This window comes from Zingiber officinale, chromosome 1A, assembly GCF_018446385.1.
Source record: "Zingiber officinale cultivar Zhangliang chromosome 1A, Zo_v1.1, whole genome shotgun sequence".
In the NCBI taxonomy this organism is placed as follows: Eukaryota; Viridiplantae; Streptophyta; class Magnoliopsida; order Zingiberales; family Zingiberaceae; genus Zingiber; species Zingiber officinale.
In genome coordinates this window covers 27,803,642-27,826,916 of record NC_055987.1, presented here as the reverse complement: position 1 = coordinate 27,826,916, position 23,275 = coordinate 27,803,642, and the positions used below count along the sequence as shown (strand labels likewise).

The following is a 23,275-nucleotide window of genomic DNA, read 5'->3' as shown; positions in this document are numbered from 1 at the left end:
CTACCCTTCTTATTGGAGTTGACACTCTCTAACCCATCTATGGGATAGAGAAGATGCTCCTAGGAACCCAATATCTATGTGAGCTCATTGGGTTCACTAAATATTCACTAGGGATGACTTCCCTAGCAACCCTCCTAATGACCCTCTTAGGCTTTGAAGCCTTGGTCATTTGGGACTCATCAAGATCAACTCTAGGGGTGACTCCCCTTGTGACCTTGGTGGTGGTCTTCCTAGCCCTAGGTTTTGTTCCATAATCGAATGGAACATTGTGGTAAGTGGGCTTGACCACTTGGGACTTAGGTTTGTGACCCAAACCTTTCTTGTCCTTGGACATTGGTTTTTGACCCTTAAACCCTAGAGATGACTTCTCCAAGTTCTTAAGAGCCTTTTCCAAAGTATCAAGTCTTGACCTCAAGACTTGATTCTCCTTCTCTAACACCTCAAGTTTTGATTTATCATTTTTCTTTGAGGTATTCCTAGGCATATGTCTAGATGATTTGGGATTTCTACCTAGATTTTCCTTAGCCTTAGATGAGTTAATTCTAGGGTTGACTTTCCTAGTGTTATCCTTATCTAGGCTCACATGTTTGGCACCTAAACATGTGTATCGATTTCTATAATTAACATGCTTATCATTCTTGACAATAGCAATAAGGCTACTAGCATGCATCCTACTAGAATTGCAAGAGTGTGCCTTAGAGATTACCTTAGGGTTTGCCCTAGCTCCCCCTATACATGTGCTCGATCTCTTGTCCTTGTGAGATTGCCTCCCTCTCGGACATTGGCTCCGATAATGTCCCCTTCGCTTGCATTGGAAGCACATCACGTGCTCCTTGCTCTTGCGTATCGGGACTCCGGCTTCCTTGATCTTTGGCGCCGGTGGAGTCTTCCTAACCCTCTTTGGACATTTACTCTTGTAATGTCCAAATTCCCTACACTCAAAGCATAATATATGCAATTTATTTGAAATTGAAATGCTTGAGTTACCTAGGGTTGAGGATAGATGAAGACTTTCTTCTTCATCCCTTCCGGAGGTAGAAGCTTCTTCCTCTTGCTCCATTCTTGAAGAAGAACTCTCCTCCTCTTCTTCCTTAGATGTTGAGTAGCCCTCAACTTCTAATTCCTCTTCTCCATGATGTGAGCTACTTGGCTCACTTGACTCCTCTTCATGGCTTGAAGTGGAGTTCCCCTCATGGAACTTAGCCAAGTTGTTCCACAACTCCTTGGCATTGTTGTATCCACCTATCCTACACAATATATCGTTAGGTAATGAGAATTCAAATATTTTCATTACCTCGTCATTGATTGTGGATTGGTGGATTTGCTCCTTCGTCCACTTCTTCATCTCAAGAGGTTTTCCTTCTTTATCCATCGGAGGAGTGAAACCTAATTGTACACAACTCCAATTTTCAATGTTAGTCATAAGGAAATACTTCATCCTTACCTTCCAATACGCGAAGTCGTCGCGATCGTAGAAGGGTGGAATGGTGATGTCTTCTCCGAGTTGATCCATCTCTAGCTTATGCTCCCTCGGGTGTTAATCCGGCGAAGAGCGACCTTGCTCTGATACCACTTGTTAGGATCCTTCGTACTCGGCTAGAGAGGGGGGGTGTGAATAACCGACCCCAATCTTTCGCGTTTCTTCCTACGATTAGGTTAGTGCAGCGGAAATACAACGTAGAAAGAAAACAGGAGAAGAAAGACAAACCTTAACACAAGGATGTAACGAGGTTCGGAGATTAGGGCTCCTACTCCTCGGCGTGTCCGTAAGGTGGACGAGTCCAGTCAATCCGTCGGTGGATGAGTCCCCGGAGAACCGGCTAATACAATATACTCCTTGTGGGTGGAGAAACCTCGCCACAAACGTTTGCAACAGCAAACAAAGAGTACAAGAACAGTAAGAAAAGCAATACAATATGAATACAATAGCACTCTACCAATTTCTTGCTTTCTTGTCGACTGGAGGTGAAGCAGCAACTTCACAACCCAAACGCAGCAGCTTGTCGACGACGGGAAGCTTCGGAGGCGAGCTCAATCAAAGCTCAGTTGAAGCAGAAGCTTCAGCAGCAGAAGAACAGAAGTTCTAGAGGAAGAGATTAAATCCCAGCAACGAAGCCCCGGTCCCCTTTATACCTGCACCTGCGAAGAAGATAAAGAAGACACAGAATCTAGTCGTTGTGTCGCAACGGCTAGTGCGTGGACCGATCAGGCTGAAGCCTGATCGGTCCAGATCCTCTCTGATCGGTCTGCAGACCGATCAGGACCTGTTCTGATCGGTCCCCAGACCGATCAGCACTCTTCACAGAGAACTCGCCCAGTTCTCTGTTCATCTCCTGATCGGTCTGTGGACCGATCAGGGTGCATGTGGATCGGTCCACAGACCGATCCTCTCCTTTTCTCTTTGCCTTCTGTTCGCTTTCTGATCGGTCTGCAGACCGATCAGATAGCATACAGTAGCATACTGTTTGGTTACTGATCGGTCACCAGACTAATCAGATAACCCAGTGTATCACTGGATCGATCCACTGATCGATCCAGAGCTTGGTTTTTGCCCAAACCAAGTCCCAAACCTTTTAAACCAACATCCGGTCAACCTTGACCTGTTGGTATATCATACTTAGCATCCGGTCACTCCATTGACCTGCTAAGACTTCCCACCAAGTGTCCGGTCAATCCCTTTGACCCACTTGGACTTTTCTCTTCGTGTCAAGTATCCGGTCACTCCCTTGACCTACTTGACCTTCTCAACACCAGATGTCCGATCACCCTTGATCTATCTGGATTTTCCCTTGCCCGGCTTCACTCACCAGGACTTTCACCTAGCTTCACTCACTAGGGTTTTCACCTGGCTTCACTCACCAGAATTTCCATCACTGCCTGGCTTCACTCACTAGGACTTTCACTTTCACCTAGCTTCACTCACTAGGATTTTCACCTGGCTTCACTCACCAGGATTTCCCGACTGCCTGGCTTCACTCACCAGGACTTTCCACACTGCCTAACATCCCAGTTAGGACTTTCTCACTGCCTGGCTTCACTCACCAGGACTTTCCAACTGCCTAACATCCCAGTTAAGACTTCCCCACTGCCTGGCTTCACTCACCAGGACTTTCCGACTGCCTGGCTTCACTCACCAGGACTTCTCCGACTGCCTGGCTTCATTCACCAGGACTTTTCCCCGTGCCAAACTCCCTGTTTGGACTTTTCCAGTGCCAAGTCTCCATACTTGGACTTTTCCGGTGCCAAGCTCCCTGCTTGGACTTTTCCGTTGCCAAGTCTCCATACTTGGACTTTTTCCCGAATCAGGTCAACCAGGTCAACCTTGACCTACGGTTGCACCAACCATCTCCCAAACATCTATTCTTGTCAAACATCAAGAATAGAACTCTCTTTTCGTCAAACATCAACATGCAACTCAACTAGGTCAACCTTGACCTAAGGTTGCACCGACAATCTTCCTAAGTCAAATATCAAAATACAACTCGAGTCAAGTCAACTCGAGTCGGGTCAACCAGGTCAACCTTGACCTAAGGTTGCACCAACAGGGGAGTCGTGCCCCTAGTCTCGCATTAGAGAGTTGTGTCCCTAGTCTCTCATCGGGGATCTAAGGCTCTAGTATCTTATCGGGGAGGTAAGCTCTCAGTCTCCGATCGGAGAGCCGTGTCACTAAAGTCAGTGGGAGATAAGTCCTGAAGTAAGCAAGAGTTGAGCTAGTATGTCAACGGGAGCTAAGCCTGTATGTCAGTGGAAGCCAAGACAACCCTAAAGTAAGCAAGAGCTGAGCCCGTATGTCACTGGGAGCTAAGCCCTGAAGTCAATGGGAGTGGGGAAGTGGACTCTTGAGAGTCTGTCCGATCGGTCTTGGCCAGTCGAGAAATGATGGGGAGCATAGCCCCGTAGCCGTCTAGCAGAGCCGGGGAGTGGATCCCTAAGATCCTGTCTAATCAGCCTTAGCCGCTCAAGAGATAATGGGGAGCTGAGCCTCATAAGCATTCGACAAACTGGGAGTGGATCCCTGAGAACCTGTCTGATCGAGAGATGATGGAGAGCAGAGTTCCATAAGCATCTTATAAAGCTGGGAAGTGCGTCCCTAAGAATCTCTCCGATCGGTCTTAGCTGAGCAAGAGATGATAGAGAGTAGAGCATCGTGACCATAAGTGGGAACAAAGCCCGTGGCCATGAAAATGAGCAAAGTCTTCAGAATTGAACTCTTTTGTAGTCCAGAAACACTTGGTTTCTCACCGTGCAAAAACACTGACGGAAACCTTACCATATAAAAAACATCGATTATCTTAATAAATTTAAAAGCCAAGTGATAGTTAATACATTAACTCAACTATTCCCATCCAAATACAGAAGTTAATACATTAACTCAACTATTAATACGGAAGTTAATACATTAACTAAACTATTCTCGCACCACTGCACGCCACCACATCTTAATCTTTAGTTGGGGTTGGAGCATACAAGTAGATAATTGGTGGAAAACGCCATACTCGAGGTAATGAATACAAGAGAGAAAAAATAACATGGTGAACAAGAAAACAAAGAAAAGATGACACTGAAAAAAGATGAAACAGAGAAGACCGTTAAGTGCTAACGACTTTTGTTTTTTAAAATGGAAATAGAGAAGAACAGAAGAAGCCGAGGGAAAATAAATAAATAAATAATAATAATAAATGATGGAATTAGAAAAGGGAAGTTTGATTTGATCCATTTTTAGATGCAGCAGCTACAGCAGCGAGGAGAGAGGGAAGAAGATGTTTGGTTCGTTGTTTTCATTGAAGACCTTGTAAGAAAAATAAGAGAAAATTAGAGTAGAAATAGAAAAGAAAATGAAATCCGTATAAGGTGTAATGTTTGTATCAGACTGACCCAATAATGAACACTTTTAACCTATTGAGAAACATGTCGAATTAAGATTTCTATTGGGAAAAAGACATGTCATTCCCTGCAACTAGACGTGGTACAAAGCCAGCAGAGATAATCAATCACATTTTAAATTACATAGAGTGATGCATCTTTGTTGACGTCATAGTATATAAATTTTATGAAAAATTTGTGATTAAAGATCTTGAGACTCTTTCCCTCTTTTATGGTATTGAGATTTGCCCAACCTCAAATGATTTTCTCTTATCTCAGCAAAAGTATATCATTGATCTTCTCTCCAAGCACCATATGCTTGACTCCAAGTCGATCTCCACTCCTATTGCTACTAGGTATCGTCTTAATTTACATGATGGGTCTTCATTTTTTGATACGACTAAGTTCCGACAAGTGGTTGGGAGCTTACAACATCTCCATATGACTTGTTCTGATATTTCCTTTGCGGTCAACAAGCTCTCACAGTTTATGCATGCTCCTTCAGAGACGCATTGGGGCGCTGTGAAGCGTCTATTTCGATATCTCAATGGTACTAGGGATCATAGCATTCGTCTTCTTGCGGATACATCTCTTATTTTTCATGGTTTCTCCGATGCGGACTGGATAGGAGATCAAGATGATCGGTGTTCTACTGGTATATTTATTATTTTTCTGGGTGCTAATCCAGTTTCCTGGAAAATCTATCAAACAGCGCACGATTGCGCGCTCTTCGACTGAGGCTGAATATCGCGCCATTATCTCTGCGACATCTGAGATCTAATGGATTAAGTCACTTTTCACAGACCTGTTTCTTCCGCTTACCACGTCTGATGTGTTCACTGATAATTTGGGTGTCACCTATATTTTAGCTAATCTTGCTTTTCACTCTCGGATGAAGCATCTGGCTATTGATCATCATTTTGTTCGTGATCTAGTGCAGGTCTCTGACCTACGAGTTACTTATATTCCTGCTGAAGATCAATTGGATGATGCACTTACCAAGTCATTTTCTCGACCTCGACTGTATGTTATTTGCAACAAGATTGGTGTCATTTCTGGGGCACCATCTTGAGGGAGCATATTAGGAAATAATTATTATTAATAAATACTTATTTGTTTCCTAGTTATTAGGGAATAATTATTATTAGAAAATATTTATTTGTTTCTAATTATTAGAGAATAATTATTATTAAGAAATATTTATTTATTTTATAATATTTTATATGTTTTTTTATTTTATATATTTTCTTATTTTTTATTTTATAATGATATTTATATACCATATATTATGATTAATAAAATATATATATTTCATCGTTAAAAAAAAATAAATAAATATTTATTATAAAAAAATCTGTATAAAAGTAAAGAAACTTCTCGAATTTAGATTTTATTGCGAAAAAGAAATGTCTTTGCATCTAGACATGGGACCAATAATAGCCCTCTAATTGTTTATTCCAGGTTCGTATTATCCATGTGAAAACTGTTTGCCTTTAAAATCTGCTTTTCAACGTTTTTCAAGTGGATCATATAACATTTTTGTATTATCCATGTTGCTAACGTTTTTCAAGATAGTGACTTATGTTAATTTCATAACTTATTCAATATTTACATTTATATAGACAAGAAATAGCAAAATGGAGATTTAAATATTTGAAAGCGTGGAATAATATAATTCCCACGAGGATGATACCTTCTCATATCACGGTCTATAAACACTGAAGAAGAGGGATCAATCAAGAATCAACAAAATTTAATTGGAGATTATTAAGATATCTTCAATGGAGAGGAGGTCTTTACTTTTAATCTGTTAAATTTGTGTGTGTTTTCTTTCGCTTTAGTTAATCGATTGTATGGTTGATTTAATTGATTCATCAGGCTCGAAGGCAAAGTCGCCGTCATCACCGGTGGTGCTAGCGGCATCGGAGAGGCCACCGTTAAGTTGTTCGTCCGCCACGGCGCTCGTGTCATCGTCGCCGACGTCCAAGACGAAAAGGGGAAGGCCCTCTGCGCCGGCCTCGGCTCCGACGACGTCGCCTCCTACGTCCACTGCGATGTCCGATGCGAATCCGACGTGAAGCGAGCCGTGGAAACCGCCATCTCCCTCCACGGCAAGCTCGACATCATGTTCAACAACGCCGGCATCGGAGACCCCTCCGGCAGCAGCATCCTCGGCGAGGACGACACGACCGCGGTGTTCGAGCGGGTGATGGGGGTCAACGTGCTGGGAGCGCTGCTGGGTACCAAGCACGCGGGGCGGGCCATGGTGGCGGCAGGGCGGGGCGGAAGCATCATAATCACGGCGAGCTTGGCGTCGGTGGTGGGAGCGCTGGGTCACCCGGTGTACTCGTGCTCGAAGCACGCGGTGTTGGGGCTAGCGCGGAGCGCGGCGGCGGAGCTGGGCAAGAACGGGGTGCGTGTGAACTGCGTGTCGCCGTCTGTGTTGGCGACGCCGCTGACGGTGTCGCACTATCAGGCGAGCGAGGAGGAGCTGGAGGCATTGGGAGAGGTGATATCGACTCTCAAGGGCGTGATGCTGAAAGCAGAGGACATAGCGGAGGCGGCGCTGTTCTTGGCCAGCGACGAGTCGAGGTTCGTGAGCGGCCACAACCTCATGGTTGACGGAGCCTCCAGCGTCACCAAAATATTCTAAATCCTTATCTTCTTCTTCAATAAAGTTTACGTTTGAAATAAAGGATCGATCTCTCATCAGCTCCATTGATGTTCCTTCCCTGAGTGATATTCTCATAGAAATTACATGAATAAAAAATGACGGAGGGGTTAACAGATAAGCCATGTGGCAGGTCAAGATTCGGTCAATAAAGGAACCAAATGACGGTTTTCAAGATTTGATCAACATAACTGCGTATCAATAATCTTCAACCATCCAAGCCGGTCCGATTTGCTGACCCATCGAGTTGCCGATCTTCCAAGTTTTCGACTTGTAACATTTTCTAACATTAAAGTACATGACAGATACAAATATATCCTTGTGTTTTTTTAATGACCTTTAATGACTCTTTAAGGAGGAGTCTCTTGAGCTTCTCCCTATAAGATCCCTATAAGATAAGAGGAGGAAAATCTCTCGGAGAAGAGCTACTATCTCTATCTAAGAGACTCTATTATGCTCTCGAATTTGATTATGCTATATCATCTACTTTATTATATTTTATCATGGTTTTCTTCGCTTTCTCTCTATCAAATCGTCATGCTAACATAGGCATTAACGTAGTCTTGTCGGACTTCCCGATGAACCTTTTGATGTTTATTACTCTCTGTAGGAAATCACCACGCTACAAGAATAAATCTAAGAGAAAGCCTGCTCAATGTCATCGTTCTTGATGTTGGGATGGATTTCTGCCGCCGCATCATCGTAATGAGATTTCTAGATTGGCGCTAGGGTGGATTTCTACCGCTACATCATCGTGGTGAGATATTCACGTTGAATTAAATTGATGTCGCCTATAGGAACGTGAGCGAGAGATGCTGAGCGACTACTCTAATAATCTTCCCCGATCGTCTAACCGAAACATATCCTCCATGTAGATATGATATTTTCTTACCCTCCGAGGCGTACAACTCATCTCCTCCTGAGATTGAAATCCTAGGGGTTTTCTTCTCCCTCACTAATAAACCCTAGATCTTCCTCACCTTGATCCAAATCTCGTCTTGTCTTCCCCATTCTTCAATTCCAAAAGGGATGTTATCTGGTCATGCTATTAGTTTTCATGGATGGAGATTATACTATGGCTACATTTGCATTCAATCTATAAAAATTAAAAAGAGAAAAAAGCTAGTCATATTATTGAATCCAAAAAGAATAATAGAAATATAAAGTATAAGGCCTTATATAATTTAGTTAAGAAATTCTAAACCCTAAATGAAAAGGGAAAAGGACTAAATTACCCTAAAAGCTATATATATATATATATATATATATATATATATATATATAATCTAACATCTCTTCTCAAACTTACGATGCTATAATTAGAAGCATTGAGAGTTTGTCAGACAAAAAATGAAAGCATGAAGCAAAATGTGTCTTGATAAACATATCAACAATTTATAAATTTAGAGGAATGAAAGGCAATGTGATGGTGTCAATATGAAGATAATGATGAGTAATGTGACAATCAATTTTAATATGTTTCGTCCGCTCATGAAAAACTAAATTGCGCACAATTTGAATAACATTTTGATTATCACAATATAATGGAGTAGGTTGATGAAGAAGGATACCCATATCCGTAAGCAACCAATGCAATCAAATTATCTCACAAGTAATTGTGGTCAAGGCATGATACTCAGCTTCTATGGAAGATCTAGAAATAACATCTTGTTTCTTACTCTTCTAAGAAAATGAGGGAATCATCAAAAAAAAAATACAAAAGTCAGTGGTAGATTTACAATTCATAGGATCACCAACCCAATAAGCATCAGAGTAGCACACAACTCTAGAGATGAAGTGGAAGGAAATAAAAAAGCTTTGAAATTGAGTGCCCTAAATATACTTGAGAATACAAAAAATAATATCCCAATGAACTGTACTTGGTGCAGCGATAAATTGATTAACCACATGAATAACATATACAATATCTGGACAAGTCATGGTGAGATAAACCAAGCTTCCAACAATAGTTTGGTACAAACTAGAATCTGATAAAGATGAGCTACCAGATGGAGAATATTGAGCATTAGTGTCAATAGTAATATCAACGATTCTATTATTAGTAAGACGTGCACGCTCAAATTGATCAGATATATACTTTAACTGAGATAAAAAATAATCTTTTGTGGAATATGTGACCTCAATACCTAGAAAGTAGCATAGTATACCCAAGTTTTTCATAGCAAAATAATAAGCCAACTCAGATTTCAAAGAAGCAATTCCATTAGAATCATCATCAGTAATAATCATATTATCAACATATAATGATAAAAGAATATAACCTACACTCATACATTTGACAAACAATGTTGAATTCTAATTAATAGGATGAAAACTAAGCGAAGTAATCACTGTAGAGAACTCCTCAAATCAAGCATGAGCTGCTTATTTGAAACCATAAAACACTTTACGAAGTCTGCAAACTTCACTAGGTTGGTGTGAAATACTAGGAGGTGTTATATAAACTTTTCATGAATATCATCATTTAGAAATGCATTCTTGACATTCATTTGCGATGTTATCCATCGACAAATAGAAGCAACAACAATTAGATTACAAACCATCGTCATTTTGCAACAAAAGCAAATATTTCTTCATAATCCATGTCATACTCTTGAGAATAACCTTTAACAATGAGATGAGTTTTGTATCATTCGATAGATCCATTAGATTTAGTTTTGATCTTATATACCCAATGAGAACCAATAGTATGTTTTCCTGGTAGCAACAGTACTAAATCCCATATATGAGTCTGATGTAGTGCAGTTAGTTTCTCAGCCATAGCATTCTGCCAAAGTGGGTTATAAACAACTTCTTTATAGGATATAAGCTCAGAAAGATAATTAAGAAATGCAATAAATGAAGCAAAATAATGAGAATAACAAGAGTAAGCAAATTCTAGTAGTTTAGTAGACTTATAAACATGAATAGACTAATGACGATGGAGAGAAGGATCATCTGTAACCTCAGAAGATGATTAGGTAGTGGCAGAAGGAGGAGCATGTGGAGTGGATATCTTGAGAATCAAAGTACCAAATTCAGTTGAGCTACCAGTAGGAGTTGTGGGTGAAGCTTCTTCAATGTCGGTATTTAAAGGATCATTGCAAAACATATCTGACTTTGTCATTATGCGAACTAGCCAGAATAGGAAAAAATAGAATATACTTGAGAAACACAACACGATGAGAAATATATAATTTTTTACTAATGGGATTAAAGTAATGATATCCTTTTTGACTAACACCATAACCCAAAAAGACATAAAGAGAAGACTGAGGGGCTAACTTATTATGCTCGACATGTGGATGAAGAACGAAGAAAGTATAACAAAAAACACGCAAAGAGGAATAGACAGGAGCAAACTCATATAGTTTTTTAAAAGTTTACAAGCTTGAATTGTGTGATGTTGGAATTCTATTAATCATGTGAGTAGCGGTAAGGATTGCTCCCCCTAAAAGGCACTAGAAACACTGACAAAAAATAAAAATGAATGAGATATTTCAACAAGATGCTTATATTTCCATTCAGCTACACCATTCTATTCAGGAGTATCTGTATACGAGATTTGATGAATAGTACCATCAAAAGTAAGTAAATGTGAAAAATTATTTAAAGTGTATTCACCTTCCACATCACAAAGCACATACTGTATGACACTAGAATGTTAAATTTCTACAAAAGCTCTAAAGTTATTGAAAATGGTAATATAATTAGATATGTGTTTCATAAGATATACCAAAGAGTAACCAGTGTAATCATTAATAAATGAAGCATAATACCTTAATCCCCATCTTTTTGTAGAAATAGGAGAGGGTGCAACGACAAGGGCGCTCAGTTGCCTCCTAGGTACCCATAGTTTGATTCCCAGCTACGACGTATTTATAAGGAATTTTCCTCCAAATGAGACTTGCAACTAAGGGATGTTGGGCTTCTAGGTCGCCCACAGCATGTGCTTCCCGATTTACCCTGGTGACCGATGGAACACTTACGTGGAGCCGGACCAATCACCCCAGACTCGACATTACCCTGCCTATCTAATCATTTATTTTAGGAGAGAGCCCCCATATATCAGAATGAATAACATCAAATGGAGTAGAAAAAAGAAAGACTTTTTAAAATGGTAAGACAGAAAATTTGGCCAATTTACAACTAGTATAATTTGAAATATCAGAACTTTTAAAGGTCCTAATACTCCTATAGAAACTAAAAACTACAAATGAGATGCTGAAACATGACTTAAATGAGAGTGACATAAATAAAAATCAAAAGATGAATGACTCAGACGAAAAGATGATAAATCTACACTCGAAGCTACAACTTCTAGTACTTTCAGTTGATCCAAAACATAGAGTCCTCCTTGCCTATGACCTATCCCAATCAACCTTTGAGATCGAGGGTCTTAAACATAATAATTAGATGGAGAAAAAGAACTAAATATCCAGACTCATATAAGACTCAGAATATAATAAACATCAATAAGAGATAAGCAAGATGTAACAATTGAATCAACATTTACTAATGACATAGAAGTAACATCAACGGTCATAATAGATATAGACAAACTAGAAGAAAAAGAAACAAAAGATGATAAATTAGATGACATATGATGGAAGACACTAAGGTCCAAAATCCATAAGGATGAAGATATACCTAAATTACTAGATGATGACAAACCTATGTGAGACGAAGCTGACATGGCAGAGGGTTGTGAAGTAAGAAACTATTGAAACTGCTCCAGCATATATAGATCATATTTTCATAAAATATCTATATAATCAGGCATGGTTAGAGAATGAATAATGCTTAAAATAATCAAATTGTACAGATATGCATCTTTATGATCTACAAAAACTGGTGTCAGGATAGCCCATGGTCAAACAAAAAACTCGAGACAGAAAAGGATGTCAGCGTAGAAATCGATAGCACAAGGCGTCGGTGTCGAAATCAGCATACAAGGTTTTCGGTGCCGAAATTGATAGAATAAGATGTCAGTACCAAAATCAATAGAAAAGAACATTGGCATCAAAATCGACAAAAATAGTAGGATGCGATAGAAACAACATAAAGCAGCAACAAGGAGCGATAGAAAAATTAGGTCAGAGAAGGAGAACATCGCTCTAATACCATGTAGAAATTAAGAAGAGGAAAATGGTAGCCATATTATTGAATCTAAAAAGAATAATAGAAATATAGAGTGATCCTGTCCGAAAGTGGAGAAGATGGTTTGCTGGGAATGTGGCTCTGCAGTTGACTGGACAAAGACTCTATACGCTGCAACACAAGGAGTGTTAGTGTCGGGCTGGGAAGGGGTTCCCAACTTTGACCCTCCAATGCTCAATTCAATCTTCGGCTCAATGGAGAAGAATAGTAGAAAATAAACAATGGCCTAGAGTAAGTAGAATAACAAACTATCACATACCTCTACCTATGGACGGAGACCCCCTTTTATAGTGTCACTGTAGCATCTGTGCACGTATCCCAAAGCATATTCACATTTGTCAAAGCATCCTAGGAAAAGATAAGTCAAAAAGTGTCCTTGGCACCTTTCCTTAAGAAAGTACGCAAATCTCTGATGTGACAGACAAGAAGCTTCTAAAGTACCATTTACTTGCTGGACATTCTCTATTGTCAATGGCACAAACTTCCAAAAGAGTACGGTAAGATATGTATGTGGATCCTACTATAGGCCGACTGGATGCCGCTCGGGTGGGACTTTGCCATCTGGGCCATACTGAATGGAGCTATCAATCGATTCTTCACTCGGACTTACTATTTTGGAGAGGTGTATTGCGTCCAATCAGACATGAGGTCTAATCGGCTAGGACGGTCGTCCGGATAACTTATCACTCGACTCGTAACCTCAACTGCAGGTTGCGAAGGGATGCAGTTTGGATGGTCTAGTTAGGGCTTTTCCGTCCGATCGGCTATGCTTGTTCGTTCGACCAACTTTGCTTGATTTGCACTTCGCCCGACCCTGTAACTTTGACCTCTATGTCAATCGGTCTCAACTGCTTTGACCTACTTTTGAGGGGCCCATCTAAATCACCGTATCATAAGCTTTTCCCTCAGATCTGGTCGAAGAAGGCAAAAAGTCCAACTAACTGAACAAATAGTATTTTTTGCATCTCCTGACCAGGCATTCTAGGGTTGAGAGTCACCTCTCGACTTGCACAATCACTGCTCTTATGGCTCTTCAAGAAGCTAATCTCTTCTTGATAGGGAGACTCAAGATTGATGTTGCTCAGACCCAACTTGGGTGACACTTAGCCGCTTGTTGGCCTTTTATTGATCTCTTTCTAGAATGGGGGACTTCGAGGTTGAGGCCGCTCGGACCCGATGTGGACGACACTTAGTTGCTTGTTGTCCTTTTCCTTATCTCTTTCCCGAATGGGGAACTCCGAGGTTGAGGCAGCTCAGACCCGACGTGGGTGACACTTAGCCGTTTGTTGGCCTTTTCTGATCTCTTTTCCGAATGGCCACCCATACTCAGTGTCTTTTAATTGCTGCTGACGTCATCCTGATTTCTCAAGAATCCCTCAAATCCCTTGCCATTAACGTAAAACATGCTGAGCATGCCTTTTAATCATACACCTGCCACTAATTTACATTCCTCATTAATGTCACTTGTAATTGGATGCCAAGTGTCACCTTTTCCTATAGCCGAACGTGTGATGTGACTGGCAACTGTTGGGATTTGATGTGATAGTTGTCTTTTCAAATTCGATGGCCTAGATTAAGCTCATTTTCCCAAGCCCTTGATCAGACAACTCAGGTCAACGATCCCTAGGGGGTTTAAACCCTTTATTTCTTCCTTCTATACATCGTCTTCGTCTTCACCATCATTTTCTTCCTCGCTTCTTGCTTCATATTCCTTGTTCATCGCCAGCAATCCTCTTCCTATGAGTTCTTTCCTCTTTCACTTTTCGACCTTTGATCTTCATCCTCTTTCACATGGTGAATTCTCCTTCCCCCTGGCTATCCCTGGGTTGTGGTATACATCCGCCGAGTGGAATTTTAAAGGTGATGAGGTGGACCAAATGAAAATGACTTATCACCTTCCTGATGATCACCAAATCGTAATACCTTCTGCCTATGATCGCCCTCATGTGCCTCCTGATGATTTCCTTCCTTTAAGGGCCAACTGTATGTCGATCTATGATTCCCTATCCACCCCTTTTTTTAGAAGTGTGTAGATATTTTCACATCCCATTATCACAGTTAGTACCCAATTCTTTTAGATTATTGTGTGGTGTTGTCGTACTATTCTATCTGAACGAGATTCCTCTCCTGCCCTGTATTTTTCACTATTTTTATTACCCAAAATTGTCTAAGCCGGACATCTTCCTCTTCCAATCCCAAGTGGCACTATCTATTTTGAAAAAATGTCCATGTCCAATAAGAACTGGAAGTCACACTCCTTCTATATCCGACTTCTTAATCAGCCTGCTTTTTTGACCGATTGGTAGATGGATTTATCAAACTCCCCCTGGCTGGGAAAATACTGATGGGAGCCAACCTATCTCCATGTAGCCGCGCAGCTGGATAATCTGAAGTATCATATTCATAATCTACTGCTGGAGGGACCTTGTACATGTTCGGGCTAAGTTCCATCTGAGCTCGGCTGCTTGGCTCTTTTGGTAAGCCATTTCTTCTTCTATAGTTTTTGAATATAACTGATTTCTTTTTATTTTTTACATCCCAAGTCATGTTTAGGGCATTGCTCATTAGCTCTAGTAAATTGAACAATGCGAAAATTAACGCCAAAGAGCAGTTGAGCTGGAGAGCCGTGGGCTCTTGCCGATCGGGCCTTTCGAAGAGCAGACTGGCGAAGTGGTGGTGAGCCGGGTGGGAGCAAGCGATGTCGCGGCTAATATGTTACGATTCCGTAAGTGCACGGATTCATCATCAGTAATAAAGATTATCGATCCCACGAGGACCGGTTATAAGCACTAGCGATGACTCACTTAGGATTAGCTAAACTACCGATGGTTGTAAGTTATCTAAAGAAAAGGAGTTTGGAAACGAAAACGAGAACTAGTAAAAAAGAAGTAATAGACTTGGTTTATGAAGAGTCCTAGGAGTTCGGTTTCATTGTGGTGGTATCGATGTATCACATTCTATCCTTTACTCATTGTCCATCAACATGCAATCGCCGGAAGCTGAAGTATCTATTCTTAGGTACCAAATAAAGAAGATCCCTATGAAATCCTGTTACGGTTAACCCCTGTCATTAGGGGGCCTCGGTAGATCACAAGAACACTACTCTAATTGGTGTCACTAAGGATAGAGATAAGGAGCTTAGTTTGGTCTCTTACTTCCTTGTGGAGGAGTTGTCTCTCCTTTCAAGGAAGTACCCTAGATGTCCGTGAATGGGTTACCCCTGTCACTAGGACCCCTCGAGTGTATGATCTAGGATATTCTCTCTATCAGATAGGTAATTCCTACACAATCAATTAACATGATATACAGATCGAGTGATCGAAACAAAGCAAGTGAAATTATCCAATAAAATAGAGGCAAAAGTATGAGTCTACATCAGACCAATCCACAACTACTCCCTCATCTTAGAATAAGGAATCTACTCCATACACACCGGAGAAAACCCTAAAGACATAATTTTTGGATCGTGAAAGTCGATAGAGGCGGGGTGAATATCGAAATCTTTCGTCGAAAAGAGTGAGCACAGCGGAAAAGTAAATGCAACGCTAACACAGATTCTTTTAACTTGGTTCGGAGTCTGTGTCGACCCCTACTCCAAGGCTCGTACTCGTTGAGTACTTTTGTTGGGCAATCCACTAGAAATTCGAATATAGATTACAAAATTCAGTACAAGATTGCTAATAAAGAAAATTACCGACAATAAAAAGAATTAGAACAGAAAAGGAAAGCTTGTCTGAGATCACAGCGTTGCAGCAGCACGAGGAAGCAAATTGTCAATTCTGAGTTCTTGTAGGAGCTCCACCTTTGACCCTCCTTATATAGGAGGCTCGAGGCGCCTGGAACCTTCAGGGCGCCTCGACCATGATGTAGCCGACCCAACTAGGAGGATCCACGTGGCGACGACGCGAGGAGGATAAACTTTACCTCTGGGTGCTCGGACCACCATTCTTCAGAAGACTCCTTCTCCTGCAAGACAAGGTTAGTCCGAGGCAAATATATAATGTATATCCTGCAAAACAAAGTATTAGCACAATTTATAATTTTAATATAAAGAGTATGACTTAGATTCCATCTTTCCAAGACCGGAATCTAATCACGATCTCAACTTAGATTTCCAAAATGGATCTAAGTTGGATCGACGCCTAAGTTCCCTTCCCAGGAACGCGTCCTCACAGTCACTCCCCTCCAGTGGCTTACCTTTACTTACCTGCCAGACGTCCGGTCATCCCTTCGACCCGTCTGGACTTCGTGCCAGCTATCCGGTCAGCCCGTCGACCTAGCTAGACTTCGTGCCAAGCATCCGGTCAGCCCGTCGACCCGCTTGGACTTCATGCCAGCTATCCGGTTCGTCGGTCGACCTAGTTGGGCTTTGTGCCAAACATCTGGTCAGCTCGTCGACCTGTCTGGACTTCTCCTGTACACTCGGTCAGAGTGTTAGATCAACAACAAAACTAACTTAACCTATTTTGTCATTCATCAAAACCTGGGTTCGACCGTTAGTGTTAACCGCACCAACAATAATGTTAAGCATACAATTCTCAAACAAGAAGAGAGAAAGAGAAACGACGCTTATCCAACGACGACGAGTGATCTTCGGATCTAATTCTTTGCTTCTAGAGTTGATGTGGTGATGAAGGATTGCTGGACGGAGGTCCTGGATAGCGTGGAACGGCACCAAGTCGATTCTCTTTCTGACATCTCACTTCCCCGGCTCTCCCCCCTTGAGGAAAAGGGTTAAAACCCTTTTATATGCTAGGGTGCGGCTGCGGTGGCACGACCGTGTAGGGATGGCATGGTCGTGCCCTTTCTTATCTCTGGCCGCGTTGCATGCTCATGCCAATTGGCACGACAATGTGAGCTTCGGGCTCGGTTCCTGGGGCACGGCTGTGTAGGGTTGCACGTCCATTCTTTGCTTGGCTTCGGTCACGGGGGGCACAACCGTGCAAGTATGCACGACCATGCTTTGATCTACCTCTGGGTTGGTCCCACGGTCGTGCACTTCTCCTCTCCTATTTGGCCACACAGTCGTGCGAGGTTGCACGATCGTGTTCTCTGGCTCATTCCGGTACGTCGACAATCGCTATTTTTACTCTGAAAGTTGTCCCCGTCAACACAAAACTAAACAAAGAGCAGATATCCGAACAAAAGAGTATATAGGATGAGTACATGATAAAAAGAGGTGATCATGCAAAGAATATATACGTATAAAGCAAGTGAATGTGCGTTAAAACATGCATAAATGATCATAATATTTATGCACATCTCACCCCCAGACTTGAACCTTTGCTTGTCCTCAAGCAAAATGCTGCAAAATATGTTCATGAGCGCCTGGCAGTGTTTTATAATCTCTAGTGCATTTGCCTAACTCTATCAACTAGTTTCATTGATAAGCATGATTGTGGAGTAACCTAAGTATGGCCCAATCATAAGTTCTTTATGCTTGGTGCAATAAGTAACTCAAACTTTTCAAGTTTCAATTTTTTATCCTAGTTAAGTCGTCATACAATTGAGTTCTTAATGTTCCCGATGATAGGCACTTACCTGCCACACACTTAGTTCGTTGTCCTTGAATTACACAAGGTCTCAAAGGATACTACTCGGAATCAAGAGAAACATAACATTCATTTCCCCAGTAACCTAACCCGGTCTCAAAGGGGTGAATTATTAGTTTCCACTCATGACAACTATTTTTTTATCCCTTATTCAATTTTTTTTTTGGTGATAAAGAGGTGTAGTACTAGTCACAAATGCGAGATACATATGTTGGGATTTAGATTTTTCCAAATGAGCTTCCATGATCCGAGGTCATCCATTAACCAAAATGTAATTAAGAAATCACCATGGGAACAAAAGTACTAAACAATTTGGATGAATCATAACTATTTCTAAAATATTTCTACTATTCAAGCTTAAATACTTAAGTGTAGTGAAAATAAAATCCTTAAGGTTAGGCCAAAACCTATACCAAACTCCATACAATACTTAGCTTATTTCATGCTACTAAAGATAGAGAAAGGAGATACACCAAAAATACTAACACTATCTTGACAACACATGAACTAGAAAATGCTAGTCATTTTGCTATCGGACAAGTAGCAGAAAAAGTAGAAGGTTTGATGTTCTCAAGTATGCCTTAAAACTAGTTTATATATATATATATATATATATATATATATATATATATATATATATATATATATATATAGCAACATGAAACGAAAAAATAAAGAAAAGTACATATGAGATGCAAATAGAAATATGAAACTAATAAAATGCTAATAAAATATGTAAAGAGAAAAGAAAAACTCGACTCGACTCAGGTTGTGCAGACAGACACAACACCCCCCAGATTTAGACTTTTCATCATCTCAATGAAATTAATACGATGGCGGGGGTGGGGAATAAGGGGTTCCCTGATGTATGCCAGGGGGAAATCTAGGAATACCAGGAAGATGGCCAAGGTGTTGATGATATTGATAAAGGGCATCTATTTGTTGTCTAGTGATATCCATATCATTCTTAAAATTTCTCATTCTTTCTTGGTCAACCTCATAGTCATGAATGAATCCTGTCACCTGACTATGGAAGTCCCTAGTGAATTGAAAATGATCCTATACCTCCCTAAACTGGTCGTCAGATAACTTGAAGTGACCCTCCAACAATCGTTGTTGGATAATTTTGCTTCTCATGAAGGGAGTCTAAAGAGGCACGGAAGTCAGAAAAATCAAATCTAGAGGGTCCCGTACCATAGGCAAAAGAGTGTCTAGGAGGTTTCGGATGTCTGGAAGGGTGCGGGAATCCTGATGACGAGGGCTCTTGGTGGTACTCGGTTTCTTCTATAATGGAGGGATAGTCTCGAGATGTAAATCAGTAATCACCCTGTTCGCGTGGTTACGAACTGATGTGTGCTCGGGGCAAGGAAGGGGTAATGGAAAACCATTGTTCCTAGGGAAGGCAAACTCATTCTCATCCTGACAAATCATCTTCATAGCAAAACAAGAATCGATATCGATCTTGTCATTACCATGAATCACCTCTAATTCATCAAGCTCACAACCCAGATTGAATGCTATTTGGGTAATCAATCCACCAAACACTATCATCCCCGAAGATGCCTTAGCTGCCCTCAATAATGTTTGCCAAAAATGAAATCCAGAATCAAAATCTACTTTATTCAACATCGCCCAAGAATAGAGTTCTACCTTTCTAACCACCCCATCACTCTCTCCTCGACCAAAGATTATTTTGCTCATCACTCGGTGAAGGTATCTAAAGGTCAGGTTTTGCATGCGGGATGCCTTGGCTCTAGAGGGTTCATAAGGGTCCTTTGATCTGGTTATTGATGTCCAAAATTCATTCCATTTAATCTCATCATCAAATCCACGAGCACTACTAATGGGTAAACCAAAATAATTATTAAAATCACTAAAAGTCCACCGAATTTATTTATTCATCATCCTAAAAGTTATGACCCCTACGTAGTCATCCTTACAAGAAAATTTAACATCAATCAAGCTCAAAAATTCAAGGACTAGGCGGGGGTAAGTCGGTGCATGAGCGTACATAATATCATTCCAATCTAAAGAATTAATCATCCAATCTACATCATCTCTAATTCTCAGCATATCCATAGTAATGGGATCCATATACTTAGTGCATATAATTTTTCTAGCGACAAGGATATCATATCTAGCTTTTTGTTCATGATTTCTAAAAATAATATTGAACTCATTTTCGTTACCTTCGTCGCGTGCCATCCTTTTTTCTTTGTCTTTTGAAGAAGACGCCTTCCCTTTGCCTTTGTCGCCTCCCGGTGCATCTCCTTCACCAGATCCACTGCTTCCTCGATGAAGTCTCTTCAAGATCTGTGACATGGTGCAAGGTTTTGAGGGATTTCTTGTGGAGATGGGTCTTGAGGATGGGAGAGGAGGAGAAGGAAGGAAAATCGTGAAGTTGCTTCTCTCTTTCCGGATTTGTGGCTTGAAGAAGTGTTAGATCTAGATGTAGATCTAAGCAAAAATGAACTCTAGAGGTGGGAATTAGGGTTTAATGAGGTGTAGTAGTGAGGAGAAGACTTTTTGGGAGAGAAGGGGATGGAAATTAGGGCTTTTGGAGGAGTAGGTGGCACACACGGGTAGGGGCACGACCGTGTCTTATAGACACGGCCGGGTTAGGTGGGGTTCTGCCCCTTTGAGACGGAGTTAGGTTATTGGGGAAATGACTACTTAACTTCTCTTGAGATTGAGCACGCCTTTGAGACCTTGGGTTGATTGAGAAAGATGAAACAAGTGTGTGGCAGGTAAGTGCCTATCACCGATTACATGTCTATCACCGGAAACATTAGGAACTTATTTGGATGATGACTTGACTAGGACATAGATTGAAACTTGAAAAGATTGGGTCACTTTTTTCACTGTGCACAAGAGACTTATGCTTAAGTCATACTTGACTTGTTTCCATGATCATGCTTGTTAATGAAACTTTTTGATAGAGTTAGGAAAGTACATTAGGGATTATGAGTGCATTATAGAGCATATGAATTAATATTGTGGCATTTTTACTTGAGGACAAGAAAAAGTTTAAGTCTAGGGGTGTGATGTGCGTAGATTGTATACACCTGTTTAGTATATTTTGACGCACATTTGCATATTTTGTGCATGTTTTATCTATGCATTTTCGTACTTTCAGCTTTGCTTTTAGCATATTTACTCTTTTTGTTCGAATATCTGCTTTGGTGCATTTTCTGTATGCAGGAGTCGATTTTGGAGAAGAATTGATGTTCGACGCAAATTCTACAATTGAACGAAGGAGGAAGGCACCATCTCTGTTTACCACACGACCCTGTCATGGGGAGTTGCCCAGGCCGTGTGGTGATCCTCACCCTTACAGCACTGGCAGAATGAGGGAGTGTCCAGGTTGTGTGAGTATCACACGCAAGCATTCCCGAGCCAAAGCAGTGCATGGTCCTGTGTGTCACACGACTGTGCAACATTGCCAGAAGCCAAGAATGCCCTGGTCATGTCCTAGACATGGCCGTGCAGGAGTTCCAGAGCCAAAGGCAGAGCAGGCTGTGTAGATCTACACGGCTGTGCAAGCGGCCAGTAGCAGATCATGCCACGGTCGTGTGAGCATCACACGACCATGTCACCTGGGCAGTGAAGGGAATGGACCAGGTCGTGTGAGCTTCACACAGCCGTGTCTCGGGGTCGTGTGGCGCCCAAACCCAAGCTCTATATAAGGGTTTCTTCCTCATTTGAAGGGAGAACTCTCCCTTGGGAGAAATCAAGATTTAGGGCGTTCCTCCACCTTCCTGGAGGGATTTTTCGGCGATCTAAGAGCGGATTTTCAACAAATCAACTACGGGGAACAAGGATTGGATCCGAAGATGGTTCTTCATCGTAGATAAGCTTTTCTTCCTTTATCTTCTTGGATTTGAGATCAAGATGCTTGTATGCTTCTTGTCTTTGGATTTCTTTTCTTGTTCTATGGATTAGATCTCTATATTCTATATTCTAGGATGGAGGGAGTATTTATAATGTGAATTTGATGTAAACTCTTGTGGATTTGTCAATTTCCTATTTCTATGATTTTGCCCTGTTTGTATCTTTTTGATCCTGTGTGGATTGTTGTGATTGGGCTTGATTACCATACTTGATTGAATGTTTGGGTATCTTGTGGATCTTGTAAAGGTGATTCCTCACTCGATTATTCGAGGGACGTTTGTGACAGACAAGCCCGTGTAAGGACGTTTGAGGGATGATCTTAAGGGTGAAATAAGGGCATTCAAGGGGGTAGGATGGATTGGATGCATTAATCTTTCATATCTTGATGAGGTTGAGAAGAAATGAATTTCTATGTTGATTTTCCGAGGGACGCACGTGGCAGGCAAGCCCGTGTAAGGACAACATAGGAATCATTCCTAATTGATCATATTTAGGTATAGATTTCAGTCCTAGGCTGTTTGTCTATTGCAAAAGAGAACCGGCAACCTTGTACAAATGATGGGCAATTGAGGGATACGATTTGGTAGATCATCTACATTGAATGACATTACAAAGAAACCGAAACTCCTAGAACAACCCTTTTATCATAGCCTTTATTCTTATTTCTATTCTTTTATCTCTATTCTTTACTTTTCATAGTTGCACTAGTTTTGATAAATCAATTGATTAGTTGTTTAGCTAATTCGCGTTGAAATATCTTTAGTGCTTATATCAGTCCCTGTGGATACGATATCTTTCTTTATTACTGACGACGTATCCGTACACTTGCAGAACGTTAATAGGGGGGTAGAATTTGAAAATTATAAGTTTATCAAATTTTGCCAAACTAATGGATATCATCATAAATTTTTGTGTCCTAAAACCCCTCAATAAAATTGACTAGTGGAAAGAAAAAATAGGATATTACAAGAAGCGGCTAGAACTATATTAAACAAATATAACCTATGTAATCAATTTTGGGCAAAAGCAATAAAGATAGCTTGTTACATTCAAAATAGAATCTTAATAAATAAATTTTATAATAAAACCCCTTATAAAATATATTATAATAAAATATCCAACCTAAGTTATCTAAAAG

The 23,275-nt window shown here is 40.8% G+C and overlaps 1 protein-coding gene across 1 annotated transcript; it reads left to right on the top strand.

Annotated features, from left to right (window-relative positions):
* The first annotated feature begins 6,524 nt into the window (after nucleotides 1-6,524).
* Nucleotides 6,525-7,655, top strand: LOC122021939 (momilactone A synthase-like). Its single transcript, XM_042580130.1, has 2 exons — nucleotides 6,525-6,655; nucleotides 6,742-7,655. The coding sequence occupies exons 1-2, from the start codon at nucleotides 6,645-6,647 to the stop codon at nucleotides 7,514-7,516; spliced, it is 786 nt and encodes a 261-aa protein (XP_042436064.1). The 5' UTR covers nucleotides 6,525-6,644; the 3' UTR covers nucleotides 7,517-7,655.
* Nucleotides 7,656-23,275: the final 15,620 nt, after the last annotated feature.